We start from the raw sequence: 21,604 nt of genomic DNA, 5'->3' as shown, positions 1-21,604 counted from the left end.
AGGTTCTTGATCAACAACTCTTCCAAGAGCTCCTCCCCACTCGCTCTACTCATCTCATTCAGGATTCTAGCCACAGTCTTGATTGTGTAACCCCCTACTCCAAGACCCTCTCCACTCCCCAGTGCCTGAAGAACAGTAACCAGATGTTTGAGTGCTGCTCACAAGAGATTAATATCTGACCCTGACCATCCAATTTCAGCTTCACCCCCTACCCTTTCCCCTCACACCCTTCTGAGACCTTGTCTACCGACAGCAAACCTCCACGATCATGCCTTCCCACTTTACGAAAAATATCAGTGTCTTTAACATGCTGTTTGTTGTGTCTGCTCAGAACAAACATTTTAAGATCAATGTGAACTATCATTTTTGAAAGGCCCCGTAGTCAAAATCAGATCCAATTCTCCTAGCCTGCCAAAACTGCTTCAGTTTTCTTATATTCTGACCACTGGGAGAGCAGAAACCAGGCCTTACTCACCTGTATATAACACATACAACCTGTACCAGGTAAATGTTTGGTAAATTGAATTCCCAAATGGGTTGTATCTTAGTTTGGCTACTATTACAAAATATGTTTGACTGGGTGGCTGAAACAACAAACACTGATTTCTCACAGTTCTGGAGGCTAGACAGTCCAAGATCAAGGTGCTAGCATATTCAGTGCTTGGTAAGGGCTCTATTGCTGGTTTGCAGATGGCCACCTTTCTACTGCACCCCCACATAGAAGAAAGAGAGAAGGCTCTCATCTCATGCACGTCTCATCAGGGCACTAACACCCTCATACGGGTCCACCCCCAGAACTCATCTAAGCACAATTACTTCCCAAAGATGCCACCTTCAAAAACATCACAAAGAGGATTAGGGCTTCAACATATGACTATTGTGGGGACACAAACATTCAGCTCATAACAAATTGCCACACAGATATTTAGCCACATTTTTTAATGATCCATTTGTATGTCTGCAAGGGAACACAGAAAACTTCAACTCAATTTAAAAAAAAAGAAAGATTCAAAAAGAAGGAAAATACTTTCCTTCACAAAATTGCCTCCAATATAGAAACACATACTTCAAATTAAATCTCTGAAACAGCCATCATTCCAATCAAGCAAGTGAGTTTAGAGGAAAGAGCAAAATGTGACTCATACCTGCCTTGTTTTGATTGGGGACCCATAACTAATCCTCATCTCTACTCCCATGGCAATGGTTCCTGGCTTATCTAAATCTATGCTTCAGGAGGGTAAGGTACACAGAGCTTTATCTCCTTCCCCAGGGGACACATGGGAGGAGCCAGGTTGGGACTAGGCAGTTTCCTGGTCTTTCTCCAAAATCAAAAGTACAGAATTTTAAAGGAAAAAAATCCTAAATGAACATAAACTTTTTACCACTTTAAAAACAATTGAAGTGGAGGGAATATGGGAAGTTGGACAGCTTTGTAAATTTAAACATGAAAAAAATGCTAAAGGAATGAAATAGAGTCCAGATTTCAAATTAACAGGACACTAATATCTGGATTTTTCTTTAAGTGGGAGCAAACCATGCATGGATATTAGCACAACTCTTCTTTAAACATCTAAGAGTGAAATGTTTTTTATTAATAAAATGAGAAAAGAATAGGGAAAGCTGGGGAGTGGATTTTGTGCATAATTATAAAATATTTGCCATTTGTTTAGTTTTGTGATGTTACGTACCTGCTCCTGTTCAAGTTGAATTCCAAAAAAGAAAGTTACTGGTCAGTTCCTACCCACACCACTCACCTTACATTTTAGGAATCTGACATGCGTGAGAGACTATTTCTAATACCACTTGAAAACCACCACATGATCAGGCTTCAGACTTTTCCTCCCTACATTAGAAGTCCTTGCTTCTCTGCTAAGTCCTTGATTCTTTCCCTTTAATCTTTTTTCACAGATTCTTATTTATAAACTCTAATCTTTTCTTTTTTCTCCCTCTCCTCTTCTACTTCTTCCTCTTCTACTTTCTCCTCTGAATTGTTTCTTAAGGTCTCCATTTTACTTAAGTGTGGAACTCTGAACTATATAAAGAATTCACTACCCTGAAGATTTGGAAGGATAAACTATGCCTTTTACTGCATAACCCAGTGTCAGTAAAGTATAACTTTATTGATTCAGTTATTCAAATAATAAACATTCTAAAAATAAAAATTTAGCTGCATGTTCAGCTGTCCAGATGAAATAAAATCTCAGAATAAAATCATGTATCACAAAATGTTACAAATAAATTCTAAGAAGTATCTTGAAATACAAAGGCACAGTAATTTTCTCCAATCAGTATACCCTGATTTTACTTTGCAGTCCTGTGTTTCAGCTTGCAAGCTCATGGGTGGGAATGCAAAGCTATGAATTTAGCTTTCTGGTAAACTATATGCAAATGAAGTTTTTTTTCCCCCCCTTTTAATGGAAATATTAAAATAAATCACCCCTACTACTTTTATTCCATATCTTTATAGAAAAGGGGGAAAGATATCACTGCAATGGAATCTTCTACCTTAGAATCATGCCTTCATCAAGAAATAAAACACTTCTCTAGTGAAAGGGTTTTTCCTGCTTGGGTTATATTTCACTAGTGATACATATTTTGTGATGTCTCCATAGCTACTTCTGTCACTATTTAAAAGACTTTGTATTTTTTCTCCCCCAGGGAAAGTTATACATCATCGAGTCCTGATTTCTAAAGTCTCTTCATATTTATGTTCTGAAATTTGCCAAAGTGACAGCTGCTATCTCTCTAGAAAGAATGACGCCCAACCTCTACTGAGCATGAGGGCAGTTAGTCAACAGACCCCAGAAAGGTTCAGGGATAAAACATCACGAATTTAACTTTTACAGAATGCTATGTGTTCTCTTAAGACAGAGCCTCATCAAATAGATGAGCTGAGTGCATCCAAGAAAATACATCCCCTTAAATGCTTATTTCACATGTTTTCTTTTAGTTATAATTACCACCTTCATTAACACCTACTGGCTCATAAGTGAGTCTAACATGAATTCTTCATTGAGGTCTAACATGAAGGTCTAACATGACCTTCATTGGAGGTCACACATTATCACATGAAATGGAGAAAAAAATCATGATATTATAACATATACTATTTATCATATTATATCATAATAAAATATTAAGCCATTCATTCTTACAAAAACCAAATAATCCAAATGATACAGAGATCATTTAAAGCTACTATTTTGCCATCTATTTATTGATGGAATATACAGTTTTTTAAGGTAGTTTTTTTTGCTGATGGATTCCATGCTACTATTTAGATGTTAAAATTTTCTCATATTTTATTATCTAAGAAAGTAAAGCATATTCATATTTGTTTTGTTCTTGTATGTCCACAGTGTCTGTAAGTCAAAGATAATAAGGCATGACTGCATTTTAACACATGGAAAATGGGGATCATTGTCATGCACACAAGGTAAGTATATAGCTTGGTTTATTCACCACTGATCCAACACTGACTGCTACCTGGCCCCAAACACATTCATTATTATTTTGAATTACAAATAAGAGAAATATTATGGCTAACCCAAAACAAAATGTATATGTCAATTTCTTTGGAATAGGAACATTCAGAGGTATTATGATCAAAGAAGGTAGTCTGATATTCAAGAGCGCTTATCTTGCTCCAAGCAGTCACCTTCAAAAATATATTTCAAGGCCAGTAATATTAAAAATATATGAAGGTTTTGAAGAAAGAAGCAATCAGTTGTATATATATTTCAAAAATCTTTTTTATTTATAAAAGGATAAACTCCTATGTTTAAATTTTTCCCTTTGCCAGAATAATAGTTAAGGAGAAAATACATGCTTTTGAGCTTCTCTAAAAACAAATACCTGAAAATTTAGCAAACTTCACAAAGTATAGCTGAAAAGTCTCCACTAACTGACCCTCTATACAATACTAAACTTTTTGACAAGATTTAATTATTATGGTCTAAGAGAAGTTCCACTTATGCAAAGTATGAATCTGCTCTTAAGGAGTGAAAGAACAAAAACCATTAAAAAAACAGACATATTTTCTAGGCACAGAATGCTATAGGAAGGAGAGAAATCTGGTCCTCTTCCTCAAGTTCAGTGGTTCTCAAACTTTAATGTGCATCAGGGGCACCTACATGACTTGATGAAACAGGTTGTTAGGTTTCACCCTAAAAATCTAGAGCAGTATGGTTCTGGGGTGGGGGCTGAGATGGTATGTTTAATAAGTTTCCAGGTGATGACGACAGTGATGCTAGTCTAAGACGAACTACTGCTCTAACTTAGCACGTAACCACTGTGGAAATATCCCTATGCTTTGTCTGATCTTTCCCAATGAATACCTTGGATTCTTCATGACAGTTAGTGTTCTACTAACAAAATATCACTTAGTTAAGGTTTTACTTCAGAACACCTCCATCACCTCTAAGCTGTACACTAGTCTATAGAGCATCACATCATATGGCTATTTAATACATGAAAATAAAAACATTTTACATATGTATAAAATCTTTAGTTCCTAATGTACAGATTTGGCGGTAAACGAGCAAGATGATGAAGGTCTTTGAAGACTCAGTGGTATCTAAGACTTTTGATTTGAAGTTATAAACTGCAAGTGTGGGTTCCAAGTGGACAGCCTTCATCCTCAGGCCTTACCTGTGACTGGAGCATCAATATCCAGCAAGTTTTTTTCCTGTCGAAGAATTGAAGCCCCCTCTGTTATTATTCTCAATGCGACAGTCTCTTCGAGCCTGCCCTCCTTCATGAGATGTGCCTTTAAGATATCCACACGAGGTTTCCCATCATTATCAAACACTTCTTTTGCCGTAAGCCGGTGACTTGGAGGAAATGGGACAGCTGAAAGAGAAGAAATAAAAGGATCATATTAATTGAAACTCAACAACAGAAGATGTAATAATAGCTACCAAATATCTATCCCTATCACTCACCACCTATTGGAGCATTTTTAAAGTTCATATCAAAATATGATCCAGGGCTATCAAGAACTAAAGACTGCCTTCCTCAATTCAAGATGTAATGTGACTGCTGAAAGGAAATGTGTAGTTCTTATTCATCCAGTACCTAGCTCATCCATCTAAAAGCTACTGATTGAGTGAATAACAAAAACAAGAGTTACTTGTTTGTTAGGCAAAACAGCAGAAGAAAAGCAAAAGAAAAGACTTACTATCCAAGCATCCATTCAATTTTGACTCAGGTAAAGATGTTTCTCCACTAAAAAGCAGGCTCCTCCACTGGGATAGCGGAATGAGAAACAGCCTGCCAGACCAGATTTCCAACCAGTGGGAGTCACATCCCTGAGTAAACGGACTGACTCACTGTTTAAGGAGACAGCAAGAATCTGAGACTGAAAATGCAGAAACACACCGAATACCAAACAGAAAACCAGGACTTGTATGTGCATGTATGAAAGGAAACTCTTGAACAGCAGGACAGTACCACATGGAAAAGAGACACTGGCATTTAGGAACAGAGGTTGAACCCAGGTCTTCTGCATTGTAGGCAGATTCTTTACCATCTGAGCCTCCAGAGAAGCCCCCAGAAAGTGTTAGAGGCATAGTCCTCCAGGCTTCTCTGTCCATAGAATTCTCCAGGCAAGAATACTGGAGTGGGTTGCCATTCCCTTCTCCAGGCATCAAACCTGTGTCTTCCAGATTCTTTACCATCTGAGCCACCAGAGAAGCCACATGATGTAATGTCAGATCCCACTTATTCTCAGATTTAGAGCCAAACATACTCTCTTCCAACCATGCACCTGACTTTTTAACAGTAAGACAGTCTCTTGCAGCTACTGTCATTCTTCACATCTCTGAATACATTCATTCACTCATTTAGCCAGAGGATAGTCACTAAATTCCTACAATGTGCCAGGACATCCAAAGGTATGGATCAGAGATCGTATTATAAAGGTTAATAAATGGCGAATAAGTCCTTCAGTGGGGGAAACTCATTATTTCTTTATTTTACACAAGGATTCCTTTACAGGATAACTCAGACCTATCAGAAATATCTGGAAGAAGCACCAACACTGTTTCATATTAACTTTCACCTGCCATGTGCATTATGCCATATGCATAAGAACTCCATATGAAGCTCCTCTCTTAACGTATGGATTAAATGTAGGCCACTTACCTCTTAAGAGTGTTTCTCAAAGAAGCAAGATTTATAGTAGACCTATGCCAAGACATTGTGTGCAATCTAACAGCACAGATTTGTTATCCAGGAGAAATTACAACTACTTAAGAGAGAAGGAAAATCAGGAAATGAACATGTACTAATGGATGCAAGCTTGGTTTTCCTAACAATCCAAGCATATCTATTGAACTGTGCTACCAAGATGAAGTGGCAGCGGCATGTGTAGGGCTTTCATGGTCAGATGAATGCGGGTGCAAACCTTGGCACAGAGCCCTCACCAGCTACGCGACCCTGGAAAGCTAAATAACCTCCTTTGTCTTCAGTTAAGGCATACCGACTCAGTGGACATGAATTTGAGCAAACTCCGGGAGTTAGTGAAGGACAGGGAAGCCTGGTGTGCTGCAGTCCATGGGGCCACAAAAAGTTGGACACAACCTAGCAACTGAACAGCAACAACGACCTCACCTGTAAACTGGGGATTATATCTATCTGAGGACTTTTATAATAACTAAAGTAAATAGTAACAGTAGTAGCTAACATTTATAGAGTGTTTTATTTTATGCCAGGCATTGTTTGGTTAATAAAGTCAGACACAACAATAAAGCTGTAAGATGAGTAAGCCATAAGTACAAGTGTTTATATATAAACTTATTTGGTCCCAATAACATTACTCTGGGGGAGAAACTTGAGACAAAAATCTTAAGCACCTTGCCCAAGATAATCACCTAGTGATTTATATGTAGACCCACTGAGCATAAACTCTGGCAGTCTGATGCCGGAATACTTGTGTGAACAGCTTCACCACACTGCTTCCCAGAACGTACTTAAGACAGTGCTTCATAATTAAAAAGTGATGAGTAAACCACTTTCTAGAATAGAAATTCCAATGAATCCTGAGAAATATTTCTTATACAGACTACTTTTATTTTCAGAAATTATTTGGAATAGCTTATAGTAGAACAGGTATATAATACAAAAGCAAAAGGTGAAATAAAAGACAAAATGCACACAGAAAAGGAATCACAAGTCTAGTATACTATTTGGCTGTGCTGTGAACAATGTCTATATAGTTATGTGTGCTGTGCTTAGTCGCTCAGTTGTGTCCGACTCTTTGCAACCCCATGGACTGTAGCCCTCCAGGCTACTCTGTCCATGCGGATTCCCCAGGCAAGAATAGTGGAGTGGTTTGCCATGCCCTCCTCCAGGGGATCTTCTAGTTATAGTGCTGTAAAAACCAATATTTATAACCTTCTTAAATACACCCATTACTAAAATGTCTGTATTATTTTGGTAAGTGTGGTAAGTCCTGTTGGGTACAGAGTACAAACTATAATCCAAAGAGCAGAGGGCTTTCCCACTATATCTCTTAAGTTGTATGATTTTTTTCTCCAGTGTTTTGTTTTATACAGGTTTTGAATTTCTTTAATTTTTATTGTGTGTACTGAATACTGCATATTTACTATTCTAATTGCTTGCTCTAATTTACCACAAATAAAAGACCTGTTAATCACATACCATAACATCAAAGTATAGTATAAAATAAAGAAAAACAAAGTTCAAGAATTAAGTGAAGAGGAGAAAAAAGAAAAAAATGACGTCATTAGACTTCTGGCACTTGGGGAGTATTTTGTTCATTTTCTTTGCCCTCCCTTCTTTTCTTGCCTAACAAAATGTGCAAACATTTCAGTGGCCACATTTCTTTACCTGGGTCTTTATATTAGGTTTGAAATTAGAAAACACCTTACCTGGTAGCTACTCAAAATTCCCCAGAGGTATCATAGGGGTAGAAATGAGGAAACTTCAAAAGGACACTTGGGGTAAGACCATGACTTGACTTTTTTCCCCCTTAGAGAGTTTCTAAGGTATGAACTGGATGACTGTCAAGGTTTAAGTGACTCTGCAAAACTGTCAGGCAAGAAACACAGGAACATAGGAGGGAAGGAGGCTGATTTATTGTTAGGCACTGGGTCTCTGTCACACACACTGTGCTATGTGTTCAGCTGCTCGGTCGTGTCTGACTCTTTGCAGCCCTGTGGACTGTAGGCCCCCAGGTCCTCTGTTGATGGCATTCTCCAGGCAAGAATACTGGAGTGATTTGCCATTTCCTACTCCAGGGGTCTTCCCGACCCAGGGATCCAACCCATGTCTCTTGCGTCTCCTGCACTGCAGGCAGATTCTTCACCATTGGCACCACCACGCACTAGTGGCCTTATTAAAGGGGTCAAAGGTTAAAAAGAGCCGAAGCATTTAAGAAGGTGAGAGGCAAAAGGAGAGCACCCCAGGTAGGGTGTGACCTTCATGAATTAGACTTTCTCCAAGTCGCTAGGTTCTCTCAAGGCCAAGATCACTGCAATAACAGATGCTCCCACCTTTCACTGCATCTCTTACCTGCCAGTAACTGCTATTCCTAAGGTAACTGGCGAAGGTAAAGCCACCTGCATTGAGATACTGGAAATGGTTCCAAATACACAGCAGTGAGAAAAAAGAGGGAAAAGGCCAATCAAAGGTCTCTATTTCCAACCAAATGATACAGACACTGATAGGATGGGCTCCTTAACTAGTTAAACAGATGGCAATGCCTGCAGGGAACCAAGATGCGGTCAGCCAGAGAGAAGTTCTCTAGGACAAAACTAAGAGTGGGCTAATATTTGTGTATTTGTGTACCTTTTGGCTTCATAAAGAAAATATCAGCCATACAAAGGTCACATTTATTTGCTTTATCTTCTTACCCAGCATCCTACAAACAGACCTGTGCCAAATACTGAACAAAAACTTTGTGGACTAAACAGTCCACTGTGTTTAGAAAACATTTCTTCCATTAACTCACTGTATTTTCTTTGGGCTCCAAAATCACTGCAGACAGTGACTGCAGCCATGAAATTAAAAGACACTTGCTCCTTGGAAGGAAAGCTATGACAAACCTAGACAGCATATTAAAAAGCAGAGACATTACTTTGCTGACAAAGGTCTTTATAGTCAAAGCTACGGTGTTTCCAGTAGTCATGTATAGATGTGAGAGATGGACCATAAAGAAGGCTGAATGCCAAAGAATTGATGCTTTTGAAGGGTCGTGCTGAAGAAAATTCTTGAGAGTCCCATGGACAGCAAGGAGACCAAACCAGTGAATCCTAAAGGAAATCAACCTTGAATATTCATTGGAAGGACTGATGCTGAAGTTGAAGCTCCAATACTTTGGCCATCTGATGTGGAGAGCCTACTCATTGGAAAATACTCCGATGCTGGGAAAGACCAAGGGATGGAGGAGAAGGGGATGACATAGAATAAGATGGTTGGATGGCATCATTCAACCATGACTCAATGGACATGAGTTTGAGCAAGATCTGGGAGATGGTGAAGGACAGGGAAGCCTTTGCAGTCCATGGGGTTGCAAGGAATCAGACATGACTTAGAGACTGAACAACAACACTTGATACAACAAAATGGGATTACCCCTTCCCTCCTTTCCTTTGAGTATGACCACAAGCTGCTTTCACTGATAGATGAGCAGGCCAAGGTTGGAAGAATTAAGTTTGTGCATGCTAATAAAAATTCTGAAATAACTGTTGATGTTTGGGCTGACTCCAAAACAATTTTCTCAAAATTGCCTGTTAAGAATATGGTGTCACCAAAGACTTCTTAGAAGCATCCTAAAAATAACGAGAAACCTTCTCAGCTTTCCCTATTTCATAATTCCCATTAGCTGTCTTTTTTGTTATTGTTGTCAAATAAAAGCAACATAGCTAAAATATGGGACATGTAAGTCCTTGACTGATTCCTGCCACAAATTACGACATGCTGGACTAGGATTGTGTTCCCATGTCACCGACTATGGAAATCTGTCAAAGACTCATTTCCAACGGATAGGACATGATATTGCCTCTTTCCTATTAGCTGGTCCCACCAGAGTGCTCATCTATCTGATGGAGTATGTGTGTCCGTGTGTGCTCTCGGTTGTGCTCAACTCTTTGCAACCCCATGGACTGTAGCCTGCCAGGATCCTCTGTCAAAGGCAAGAACATGGGAGTGGGTTGCCACTTCCCAGCCCAGGTATCACACCTGCGTCTCCTGCATTGGCAGGCAGATTCTTTACCACTAGTGCCACCAGGGAAGCCTTGCTATCTGATAGGGAGGAAGGTGAAAAGTCTAGGAACCAAAGTCACATGCATCAATAATGGCATCTATATAACAATTATTGAAGGTCTTGTCGATTAGGCATTCACCAGTAGAGAAACTCATCACAAGTCCAAAAAGCCTGTAGCCAGAGTATTCCTAGCCCTGGGTTCTGGCTGACTATGTGGACCACACCTCAGAGTCACGGTCCCCTGAGAGTTGGGCTAGAGGTCAGTTTTATACAACTATGCAGTTGCCTCAGTAGCCACAGGTGATCCATATCACTCTGTGGTAGACCCAGGTACCTGACTTTCTGTTTCTCAACTCTGAGCCACTGTGACCACTGCTGAAGGAATTCCTACAATTTCACAAGAAATATTCATGAGTCACTGTCATGGTGACACCTCCCGTCACTGGAAGGAAAAGGAGGATACCTGCTGCCTGACCTCTTCCTGGACTAGTCTTACAAATGCTGACAAGAGAGAACCACAGGCATAAGAAAACACTGAACCAAGTGATTTTTCAAATCTTGGTTTGGCTTTAAAGTTTTTGTTTGTTTCCTCAAACAAAATGACGCCCAGAAATGTAAGGATATCCAAAAGAAACAAGAGCCTAAAGCAGACAGTTTGTTTCCCTTCTTCCCTATGATGGCTGTTAAAGTGTGCTCATAAAATTGTGGGGCTCTCTGGAGTAAAATTAGAAAACTCCCAATTTAGACCAACTGCTGAGCCCCCACAGTAAACATGAAGGACATGAAGCCCAACAGAGAGGAACAGTGAACTGTCCAAGGTCACAGGATTAGTCAGTGGCAAAACCAACACCACATTTAGGTCTCCTGGTCTATCTTCCAGCACTTTAGCTCCAGGTCTGTTCTGACCAGTATAGAATTGACTGGCCACATGATGGCCAAACGCTTGGAGAGCAGTCAGTTCAAACCAAGCAGTGCTATGAAGCTACAAGACACCCTGAATTTGGAACACTTGATACAAGGGGGAAAAGACTGTCAAATATCTCTTTCAACATTCCTATTCTGACTACATGTTTTAATAAGAAGATCTATTGGGCTACATAATAGGTCCCATTAAAATTATTTCAAACTCTTCCTCTTCTTAATTTCACTACTGCTGCTGCTGTTGCTGCTGCTGTTAAGTTGCTTCAGTCGTGTCCGACTCTGCGACCCCGTGAACAGCAGCCCACCAGGTTCCTCTGTCCCTGGGATTCTCCAGGCAAGAATGCTGGAGTGGGCTGCCATTTCCTCCTCCAGTTTCACTACCAGAATATTTATATTGCATAAATGGTTTATATTCCATTATTATTGAACAGTGATGCAGCCTTCTGAACAAGTAAATGAGAACAGGGTGAGTGATGGAAAGTATATTCTTCACTGTTTCTCCTCTTTCCACTTCAGTTCCTGCAAAACTTCAAACGATCTCAAAAATGACTGCATGTTGGAATTGGTTTTAAAAATAAATGATGCCAGGCTCAGCCTCTAGAGCTTCTGATTTAACTTGTCTCGGGTAGGGTCAGGACAGTGGCAGGTTTTTAACAGAAGCCCAGGAATATTAATGTGCACTCCAGACCTATCTATATCCTAAGTAAAGACAAACAAAACGCCAGGCAGTTTAATTCCCCCACCTAAACATATGCTCCACGATGTCAATCAGCAGCAGCAGATACAATGTCTCTCTGCAAGTGTAGACCTCTATTTCATCTCTCTCTGTAATAAGAATGTGTCCAGGAGCAACTCTGTCCCATATTTCACATGGCTACTGTCTGCACAAGGCCTGTCTGAGACACTTACGTCAGCACATGCTAAGAGAACAGCTTAAGGAGATCACACGTCACACGTAACTTAAAACACACTCTCGCCTGGCCTCCACAGATGGGTACTCCATTTATTCCCTCCTGGACACTGGTATATGTCACAAACTATTATTCTAATCTAACCATATCAATCAAGCAATCGATTGGCCATTAAGTCTTTAAGCACCTACTATGCATGGTATTGGGCTTCACAGGTGACGCTAGTGGTAAAGAACCTACCTGCCAATGCAGGAGACACGGGTTCGATCCCTGGGTTGGGAAGATCCCCTGGAGGAGGAAATGGCAACCCACTCCAGTATTCTTACCTGGAAAACCCCATGGACAGAGGAGCCTGGCAGGCTACAGTCCACAGGGTCCCAAAGAATCAGACACAACTGAAGCAACCTAGCACGCGCAGGCACTGTATTCCACGCTATGCAGTGACAAGGGTCGGGGAGAAGTGAGCGAAGGAAAACAAACACAAACAGGGCCAGACTCTAAAGAGCTTGCTATGAAGTATAATCATTAGCTTTTGCTTCAGATAGATGGCCAAGTGTTAAACCACAAAACCTAAGAGCAAAATTTAAAGAAAATGAGAGATGATATAAGCAGTAAGGAAAAAAAAAGTCTTTATGTGCCTTAAATTTATGCTTGGGTTCCTAGAAACCTTATCTATAGTCATACATTTCTTTTCTCTAAAGTACTGAATAAATATCTAATTCTTTAGATGACTCTGTCTTGAAAGTAAGTAATAAAAACACAGAATATGCTAATTGTAAGATACAGTATTCCAGCTGCAATATACAAAAGTAGCTCCATCATCAGTAATTTAATACATGGAGTCTGATCCTATTTCTGAACAGAGTGACTGAAGTGAAAGTCACTCAGTCATGTCTGACTCTTTGAGACCCCATGGACTATATAGTCCATGGAATTCTCCAGGCCAGAATACTGGAGCGGGTAGCCTTTCCCTTCTCCAAGGGATCTTCTCAACCCAGGGATCGAACCCAAGTCTCCTGCATTGCAGCCAGATTCTTCACCAGCTGAGCCAAAAGGGAAGCCCAAACAAAGTGATGGGGAAATACTAGTGATTTTTTACTAAATTTTCTTTGGGTTCTAACACTGAGCAATTAGGTTTGCTCTACATTCTTCTAGGTTTAAAAATATTCTATTAGTACGGGGATACATATTTATTATCCATGCACAAAATGTCTATATGCAAAGAACATGTTGTGTGGGAAAGAGAGCTTAAAAATTAACCACAGCTGGCCTTTAAGAAAAACTGTAGAAAGGTATTTACTAGGTTCCTACTTGTGCTACTCCTGTGGATATTCATCACTTGTTTGTTTGAAAGCCTATGGCTTTCATTATAGATATGGTGATGGTGGTTGTTTAGTCGCTAAATTGCGTCTGACTCTTTGAGACCCAGTGGACTGCAGTCCGTCAGGCTCCTCCGTCTACATGGGATTTCCCAGGCAAGACTACTGGAGCTGGTTGCCATTTCTTTCTCCAGGGGATCTTTCAGATCCAGGGATCAAACTCGCTTCTCCTGTTTGGCAGGAAGATTCTTCACCAATGAGCCACCAGGGAAGCCCATTATAGGTATCAATGGTTGTCAAATTGAAACATGCTTGCCCATCTCAAGTACGGTTGACTATTAATCTTGTAAAGAGAGACATGCAGCCCCACTTAAGCCAAAAAATTCTTCACTTAGGTTTATAAATAAAACTTCAATTTATTAACTTATTGTTGGTTTTTTTTCCTTGTTTATCCTTAGCAGATACCTCTTCACCTATCCTCTCTGAATACTACCACACAGATCCTGAGCTTTAAAATGTATTCAGTGCACAGGTACTGATCATTTCACTAGCAAACTGAACACCTCACTTGGTTCTCTTGAATGTTTACATGCATATAATGTACAACACAATGGTATTTTATGTAACGTCCCCAAAATGTCAATAAAAGGGCACTCTGGTACTGGAGATATTTATTAAAACAAGCAATTTATTTCTCTGACTTACAAAACATATTATTATACACAGTACTTTGTGAACCTAAATCTGAAATGTACTAAATGCCAATTCTTCAATAAAGATCAGATATGAATTAATGCAAATAATTATTTTCCAACAACAAGGGATCAGTAATTAATGAAAATGTGCACCTTAATGATCAGAAGCTCTTTTAACTGTCTGAATTCCAAAATAATTTTCCTTTAAAAATACCCATTAATATATAGCCACTCCCTATCCTTTCCACATAGAGCTTTTCTTATTTTCTGGCCACTACACATTCTTGAATAGGAGGACTCAAAGACATGGTCCACAGCTCGCTCCACATGAGGTCCTGGGCTGTTCTGTCACAAAACTCCTTTGAAGTTGTGATATTTTGTTTAGCTCATTTAATTACTAGAAAAATTGCAAGTGGCTTACATAATAAATTATGCAATAATGATTCAACATGAAAGATTACTTAACAGTCTTATTTTAACTTTCAAAATATCTCAGCATTATGTTAAAACTAAAATGAAATATGATTTTTTAGTTAAAATTTAAAAGTTCTGTGTACAAGTTCTGTGATTAACCTGTGGGTAAGGCCAATAATAAATTATATTTATACATGTACAAGATAAAAACAAAATCATATTTAGTGGTACTGATACATGATATTGAATATTTAAACTCAGAATTTAAATTAAATATTAGATGCTTTAGATATTTAAATTATATATTTTAAAATGTCTTAATATATAATTAAAGATGCATTGTTTTAAAAGGGTCTACTCTGTAGTGATCTTTTTTTGTTTGATTAATTTTGTTTGATCTTGATTTTAAATAAAGACAGCCATATCATTTACACCAGTAGGTACCCCAGCTATACTGAATTTCAGAACTAGATGAAATGGCTACAGCAATATTTTCACCAAAGGGTATTTATAGTAATCTCTGGACTAGTAAATTTACAGCAATGCATTAAATTCCATTCATTTGGATCCACTTACATAGAGGGCTTTTTACTTATTTTTTGCCTTGAACATTTTCTTTTTCTCTGGAGATATATGTCACAGGAGGAGATAAAAATCAAGAAACAAACAAGACACTTTAAGACAAGATGAATTTATCTCCCAACTGAGCATATCCCTATGAACACAATAATTATCCCTTAGGAATGAAAAGTATCCAGGGATTCTAAAACTTTATTTAACCCCAGACATACTTTATCATTCAGAAATTCTCAACTCCATGGCCTAAGACATGAAATATAAGGAAGGATTTAACTTGAACTGGAGTTGAATTACTTGATTAGAAATTTGTTAATAAATGTAAACTTTGGAAATCTGTGCATTTAAAATAGCAAACCTGAAAAACATAATGTGTGCCTCTTAATCTTCAATCCTAAACTTGTAAGTTAATACAAAAAAAAAAAAAAAAAATCAATCTATGTCCACACACAATTCTTTCAAGTTCATTACTCAGCTGTAGATGCGCACACATTTTCTATGCCCATGTGCCCACCCATGGTCCCCATCCCAGGTAGTTATAAGTGTCTACAGACATCAGAATACTTTCTTTTTGTAATGAATAGACTCTCTCTTCTTTGAAAGATCTTGATGAAATGGCAAATCTACGGCCTAATGATATCAAATGATGTAAATCCTAAGTGGCAATTTAAGGATGTTACCATGTTACCACTTTTGCATAACTGTTTAAAAAATAATGAATTTGGCATGTAGCCTTCTATCTGTGTGCCACAGTGAAGCAAAGATTGAAATACTTTACACCTCAGAGTCACCCTCCAGAGAGCCAAGGGCAGAAGCTAAATTCCCAGGTTTGCCCTTAACTGCCCAGCTTTCTCGCTCTGCGCCCCTTACTCCCCATGGGCTCAGTGGTGAACCATCGGGTCCGCTGGGCCGCCCAGTGTTCTAGTAATGCTTACACCAGTTGCTTCACTCTGAGGACCAGACCAGCTCTCATCCACGTTCTCTGGTCTGCCTTTTCTAAGAACCACCCACTCACATGAATAATACAGAAGCATACAGGAGGTCCCAATGCTCTGTACCTCAAATATGTACTCCCCACATCATGATCTTCACACATCTATTTAAAACCTGGAATGCTCTAGTGAATACCACCCACAATTGTACCCTCTCAAACTTCATTTTCATGTATTTCATTTATCCTTAAAATGTATTTGTCAGTTTTTATTTTAAATCAAAATTCATTTCTTAATCTATCCGATGGAGAATAGATTTCATAATAAAGCTGCAACAGACTGCATTCCCTTCCTCAACAAAGAAGTACTCTTAAGAAAGATTTTCCTCTCTTAAGCAGCACATATTTGGTGCATAAAGAAAATTCTCAAATAACTAAAGAAATAGATTGCTGGGATTATAAAGCAAATTGCAAAATTACAGGTAACACTAATTTCAACCTTTAATGAATCAATCATCACTATTCAAAAAAAAAATCAGAATAATTAAGTAGAAAGATAATGATCAAGGCCCACTGAAAGTGTAAGTCCAGTGCCCTGGCATTTGATAGATATTCAATCAATATGTTTTTGAATGAATTCAAAAATGACCTCTTTTCTCCTTATTCACTCAGAATTTGGATAAAATTTCTGTGGCACTAGAAGCACAGATAGTCCCCAAGTTATAGCAGTTCAGCATACGATTTTTAATTTTTCAACTTTACCACGACACCAAAGATATGCATTTGGTAGAAATTGTACTTCTAATTTTGAATTTTGATCTTTCCCCAGGTAGTGATATGCAGTATAATACTCTCTTTGACCCATGCTCCCAATCAGCCAAGCATTAATGATACTCTAACAATCACTCTGTTTTCTCTTTCAGTACAGTATTCAATAAATTATGTGAGATATTCAATGTTTTATTATGAAAATAGGCTTTATGTTAGATGATTTTGCCCAGTGTAGGCTAAAGTAAGTGTTCTGACCATGTTTAAGGTAGGCTAGACTAGGCTAGCGGAGAAGGCAATGGCACCCCACTCCAGTACTCTTGCCTGGAAAATCCCATGGATTGAGGAGCCTGGAAGGCTGCAGTCCACGGGGTCGCTGAGGGTCAGACACGACTGAGCGACTTCACTTTCATTTTTTCACTTTCATGCACTGGAGAAGGAAATGGCAACCCACTCCAGTGTTCTTGCCTGGAGAATCCCAGGGACGGGGGAGCCTGGTGGGCTGTCTATGGGGTCGCACAGAGTCAGACACGACTGAAGTGATTTAGCGGTAGCAGTAGCAGACTAGGCTAGGAGAAGGAAATGGCAACCCAATCTAGCATTCTTGCCTGGAGAATCCTGTGGACAGAGGAGCCTGGTAGGCTGCTGTCCATAGGGTCGCACAGAGTCAGACACGACTGAAGCAACTTAGCATGCATGCATGCATTGGAGAAGGAAATGGCAACCCACTCCAGTGTTCTTGCCTGGAGAATCCCAAAGACAGAGGAGCCTGGTGGGCTGCCGTCTATGGGGTTGCACAGAGTTGGACACGACTGAAGTGACTTAGCAACAGCAGCAGCAGCAGCAGACTAGGCTATGACATTTGGTAGATTAGATGTATGTACGAAATATTCAACTTACCGTATTTTTGACTTAGTATTGATTTATTGGATTTATTAAATAAATGATGGATTTATTCTATCATAAGTCAAAGAAGATCTGTAGTTTAAGAAGAAGAAATAGAAAAAAATGGCTTTGTTTAGACCTAAAAGTATGTACATAATTATAAGAAGGATTGCTGCTGCTGCTAAGTCACCTCAGTCGTGTCCGACTCTGTGTGACCCCATAGACGGCAGCCCACCAGGCTGCCCCGTCCCTGGGATTCTCCAGGCGAGAACACTTTATCAATGGCCAAAATAACTCAAACTGAAAACTTTATAAAATGTGTCTTTAAAAGTCATTACAAGATTTCTTGTCATTACAAGAAAATGACCAAGAATGTCAGATGGTGGGGTGAGCGTTAGAGGACAATTCCCAAGATGAAACACACAGACACCGTCAAAAGGGAGCAACAAAGAAAACTGGAAAGGAAAAGGGAAACAATCACTACAAAAAGTTTGAAGTACTCAATTTTTTAAAGTCATTTCACTTTGAAACTTCACTTTTTTGGCCACGGCACCCAGCTCACAGGATTCCCCAATGAGGGCCTGAACCCCCACCTTCAGCAGTGGCAGTGAAAGTGCAGAGTCCTGACCACTGGCCTGCCAGGGAGGTCCCCAGGACTGAATGTTTTAATACCACACGTGAGGATCATATACCAAATCTGTTGCTATCTGTGATGGAAAATTGACCCAATAAAAATAAAGACAATATCATACTGGTACAATAGTCCTTTGGTGTTTTCAAGCTCATAAAGCACTATCCTCTGGAATTGCAGGAAGCCGTTCAAACATTTCCTTTAAAAAGAACATTTTCTAGTTTATAAGAATGCTATTAAGATTATATATATATATTTACTGAAGTATGTGTCAGTAAAAAAGACTGTTTTCATTGTTAAACTTGAGATATCTGAGACTTAATAGGCTAACACTTCCCCAGCATCTCTAAGTGTCAGAAGTAGTTCAGGATTTCTATTCCTCTCTTTTTAGTATCTGTTTGACAAGCTATCACTACCAGTCAGAATGAATTCAAATCTTACTTGTAGACACAAATGAAAAATTTATAGTGAAATGCAGCTGTCAAGAATAGCTAAAAACTAGGTTATCTAACTATTCTAAGCACATATACAATGACAAACAGGGCAACACAATTCTCATGATATATGACTTTGGGTCATGGTTCCCTAAAACATCTCAAAAGCTTCAGTTTCATAAATTTTTCACTATCCAAGTTAAGGATACTCATTTGACCATGATGGTGAATCACTTAAGTAGCACCGTTAGTGCTTTTCTTAAAGTCACATGTGCAGAATTCACAACTGGAAGACTTATTTAGAAGCATAGTATTTTTTATTTTATTACCACATCATTTAACATCATGGCTTGCCTTATATCCCTACTCAAGAAATAATCATGATTAAAAGTATAACAACTCACAGGTTAATACAAGCGTAAAATAAAGGATACAACCAGTGAAAAGTAATCATACACATACATACACATCAAATGGTACACCAGTGTATGTTACTCTAACAACTGAGTTGTGTGTGTATTTTTAAAATCCCATGAAACATGATAACACTCCACTTTTCATTGCTCTGGTTCCCATCATCTTCACCAACCACAGTGCAATTACACACTCAGAAGTTGAGTAATCAAAAGTTGAGCTAGGCTGAGAACACCATAACATCTGTGCCCATTACTCCATAGGAAGGGAATGGAGGCATTCTCAGAATACTAAATAGAAAAGGATGGTGCCGGGCATGACTAAGCACTCGTGCGCAGAGTTCTAAGTTTCACAACAGCTCTAGAGGATAGCAGGACACATCCATGGTATTTATAATGATGTACATTCCACACTTCATAAATATCTTATTCTACATTACCAGACAATAAACTATTACGAAGAGAAAAGGTGTAATACAATTTTGATACACTTGCATTAAACAGAATTTTAAATAATTTAAGTGTTTAAAAGAGATATATCTCAGTTCAGTTCAGTTCAGTTGCTCAGTCGCGTTCGACTCTTTGCAACCCCATGGGCTGCAGTACACCAGGCTTCCGTGTCCATCACCAACTCCCGGAGTCCACCCAAGCTCATGTCCATCAGAGTCAGGGATGCCATCCAACAATCTCATCCTCTGTCGTTCCCTTCTCCTCTTGCCTTCAATCTTTCCCAGCATCAGGGTCTTTTCCATGTCTCAGTTACGCGATAATTTCACTTTCAGTATAGTATCTCCTTTCTTAATCAAAGCACATGCGTGAAGATTTACCCCTGTCACTAAGTCTTGCACAGCTTTGTGACCCCAGGGACTGTAGCCCACCAGGCTCCTCTGTACATGCACAGGATCTTCCAGGCAGTAATGCTGGAATGGGTTGCCATTTCCTTCTCCAGGGGATCTTCCTAACCCAGTGATCGAACCCCTGTCTCCTGTGTCTCTGGCATTGTAGGCAGATTCTTTACCCACTGAGCCATCAGGGAAGTCCCATATGCAGGGATATATGTATTGTCAATTATTTTTAGGAATATAAAAGGTCCTCATTCCCCAAAATCTGCATTTAGTCATTCATAAGGAAAGTCAAAATAGTCTTTGATTTGCTAATACTCTATAGAATAGACATACTTTTAAAATGATATATAGAGTACACACAAGTACTGAATAAAGAAAGTGTCATAAAGATTTTATCCATTACATAAATGCAAACTGACTAACTAAAAGCAACTTTCCTTTATAAGCCTGAAGTCTGAGAAAATACAGAAATCTCTAACGTTGGTTTTCCAACTTTCTTCTTCAAAACTAACTGGTTAAAATCATGATTTTTGTACATTTACACAAAGAAATGATTTCTCCTTTTGAAATGGAGACTTTAACAGTGCTAAGTGGAGTAAAAGTTTAGGGGGAAGTTAAAGGAAAAGGAGAAAGAAAGAAAAGAACTAATTTTCCTCAACTCAGGATGAAAGTGAAATTTGAGTTCAGCTCACGAAACTGCCAGGTGAGACTGTATTTTTAAAAAACATTAAAATCCTAAATAGCATGTGAATTTTACTAGAGCAATTTCCCGTAGGTACTGGCAATGCTTACTCCCCACATAGCCCAGGGGGACCCAATTATTACTCTCACACCAAATGATAAACAAAACAAATGATAATCAGTCACCCAACCTCTTCTGAACTCCCTTACCTCTCCTCTCCTAATTACCCTAAGGGTTTCCATGCTCAAGAGACTAAAATGTGTTCTAGAAGCAAAGACAGAATCTTGGATCTGGTTCTCCACAAGAGGTTATTTCAGTTGCATTTTGCATATAGGATTGATTTTTTTTTTTAAGCAAATAATGCTCCCACCCCAGATACAGCTATATAAATAACAAATTATTTGTGAATTAACACAGAATGTTGTGAATCAGCAGAAACTATCTACTGGCCACAAGGTCTACTAACACTTTTGTATTCAAGCAACAAAGCAAGAAAATTACAGGAATTTCATTGCAATTATTTATTTATATTTATTCATATAGCAAGGACACAAAGTTGATAAAAGTTGGTCAAGAACATGCCAAAATTATAATTTTGTAAAAATTAGTAAGCAAAGAGCAGGTATCTAAAGAAAGAGAAATATTAAAAATGTGATTACTGAAAGAGACCACAGAACACAAAAACACAAAACAAATATACACTGTAGATGTCTATGAAAATATTCAATTATTATAAGGAAGGAAAACCAAGCTGTATAAAGCATCAAATAAATTAAAGGGTTTATGAAACTTGAAATTTTATGCCAATATTTAATGTTGCACACATTTCTGGAGAGAAAATCCAGTGTTTAATAGATTCTCAAAAGGATCCCTGACCAAAAGAGGCTAAGATCTCCTCCAACATAATAGCTTCCTCAACATTACTATGGTAACCATTCTAATCAAATTCCA

At 38.7% G+C, this 21,604-nt stretch overlaps 1 protein-coding gene across 2 annotated transcripts in view; it reads right to left on the bottom strand.

Moving 5' to 3' along the window:
* Positions 1–21,604, bottom strand: part of PPP3CA (protein phosphatase 3 catalytic subunit alpha) — a 325,003-nt gene that overhangs the window by 147,383 nt on the left and 156,016 nt on the right. For both annotated transcript variants that reach the window (XM_027543972.1, XM_027543973.1), the window contains exon 2: positions 4,651–4,851. In XM_027543972.1, coding sequence (XP_027399773.1) covers positions 4,651–4,851 — 201 coding nt within the window. The remainder of the gene's footprint in view (positions 1–4,650; positions 4,852–21,604) is intronic.

This window comes from Bos indicus x Bos taurus, chromosome 6 (genome assembly GCF_003369695.1).
Source record: "Bos indicus x Bos taurus breed Angus x Brahman F1 hybrid chromosome 6, Bos_hybrid_MaternalHap_v2.0, whole genome shotgun sequence".
NCBI lineage: Eukaryota > Metazoa > Chordata > Mammalia > Artiodactyla > Bovidae > Bos > Bos indicus x Bos taurus.
The sequence above is the reverse complement of the archived record's forward strand: the minus strand, read 5'-3'. Positions and strand labels throughout refer to the sequence as shown.